The sequence below is a fragment of the Olea europaea genome, unplaced genomic scaffold, assembly GCF_002742605.1.
Source record: "Olea europaea var. sylvestris unplaced genomic scaffold, O_europaea_v1 scaffold37618, whole genome shotgun sequence".
Classification (NCBI taxonomy): Eukaryota; Viridiplantae; Streptophyta; class Magnoliopsida; order Lamiales; family Oleaceae; genus Olea; species Olea europaea.
The window spans coordinates 1-1,119 of record NW_019256988.1 but is presented as its reverse complement, the minus strand read 5'-3'; the positions used below and the strand labels follow the sequence as shown (position 1 = coordinate 1,119).

Sequence of the window (1,119 nt, the reverse complement as noted above, 5' to 3'; positions counted from 1 at the left end):
TGGCCATTGAAACAAACTCCCAATATTCTTCCAACTAATTGTTAGTGCTTTATTGCTGTGTCCAACTGGAGAAGAAAACCCCACTTCTCTAATCAGTCCTCACCTACGAAAGATGCCCCAAAACTCTAATTTTTTTAATTTTTTGTTCTTTCTTTATATATATTTACCTGATTGAAGCCAAACCAGTCATTGAAAATTGGCCAAGTTTCATCATGTCAAATTCCAAGAGGTTCATTTTCATCCTCCTCGCACTTTTCTCTCTTGTTTCAGTCCATTCTCTTACCCTTTCCTCAGATATCTCAGCCCTCCGAGCCTTCAAATCCTCTGTAAAACCCTCCTCTATTCCTCCCAATTCCTGCCTAGCCACCTGGGATTTCACCACCGACCCATGCTCCGAGCCTCGTGTAACTCACTTCATTTGTGGCATCACTTGCAGTGGCAACCGAGTCACACATATCACCCTTGACTCACAAGGATACACTGGTACACTCACTCCACTCGTCTCCAGGTTAACTCAGCTCATAGCCCTCGACCTTGCAGAGAACCAATTTTACGGTCCAATCCCGTCATCTCTTTCGTCTTTACCCAACCTTCAACAGTTAATCCTTCGAGTCAACACATTTTCTGGCTCAGTCCCGCAATCTTTAACCAGTCTTAAATCTTTACTTACTCTTGATCTTTCACGTAATTCTCTTTCTGGGCCCTTGCCAAATTCAATCAACTCACTCACCAGCTTGACGAGACTTGACCTGAGCTACAACAGGCTCACTGGGTTTCTCCCGAAACTCCCGACAAACCTTAATGAACTTGCTGCGAAGGCAAATTCTCTATCCGGGCCTCTCTACAAGTCATCATTCGAGGGACTGACTCAGTTAATGGTAATCGAACTCAGCGAGAACTCGTTCACCAGAACTCTTGAACCCTGGTTCTTCCTCTTGCCTTCACTGCAGCAAATCAACCTCGCTAACAACAGCTTTACAAGTGTCGTGGTCTTAAAGCCTGTGAATATTTATAGCCAACTCGTCGCCATTAATTTAAGCTTCAACAGAATCGGAGGATTTTTACCGGCGAATTTCGCTGACTACCCCATGCTCCGATCCTTATCTTTGAGTTACAACA

At 44.2% G+C, this 1,119-nt stretch overlaps 1 protein-coding gene across 1 annotated transcript; it reads left to right on the top strand.

The window, feature by feature from the left end:
- Positions 1 to 69: 69 nt before the first annotated feature.
- LOC111386896 (probable LRR receptor-like serine/threonine-protein kinase At4g20940) lies at positions 70 to 1,115 on the top strand (the record flags this gene model as incomplete). Its single annotated transcript, XM_023011397.1, has 1 exon — positions 70 to 1,115. A coding segment is annotated over exon 1 (903 nt), but the record flags the coding sequence as incomplete, so codon positions are not given.
- Positions 1,116 to 1,119: the final 4 nt, after the last annotated feature.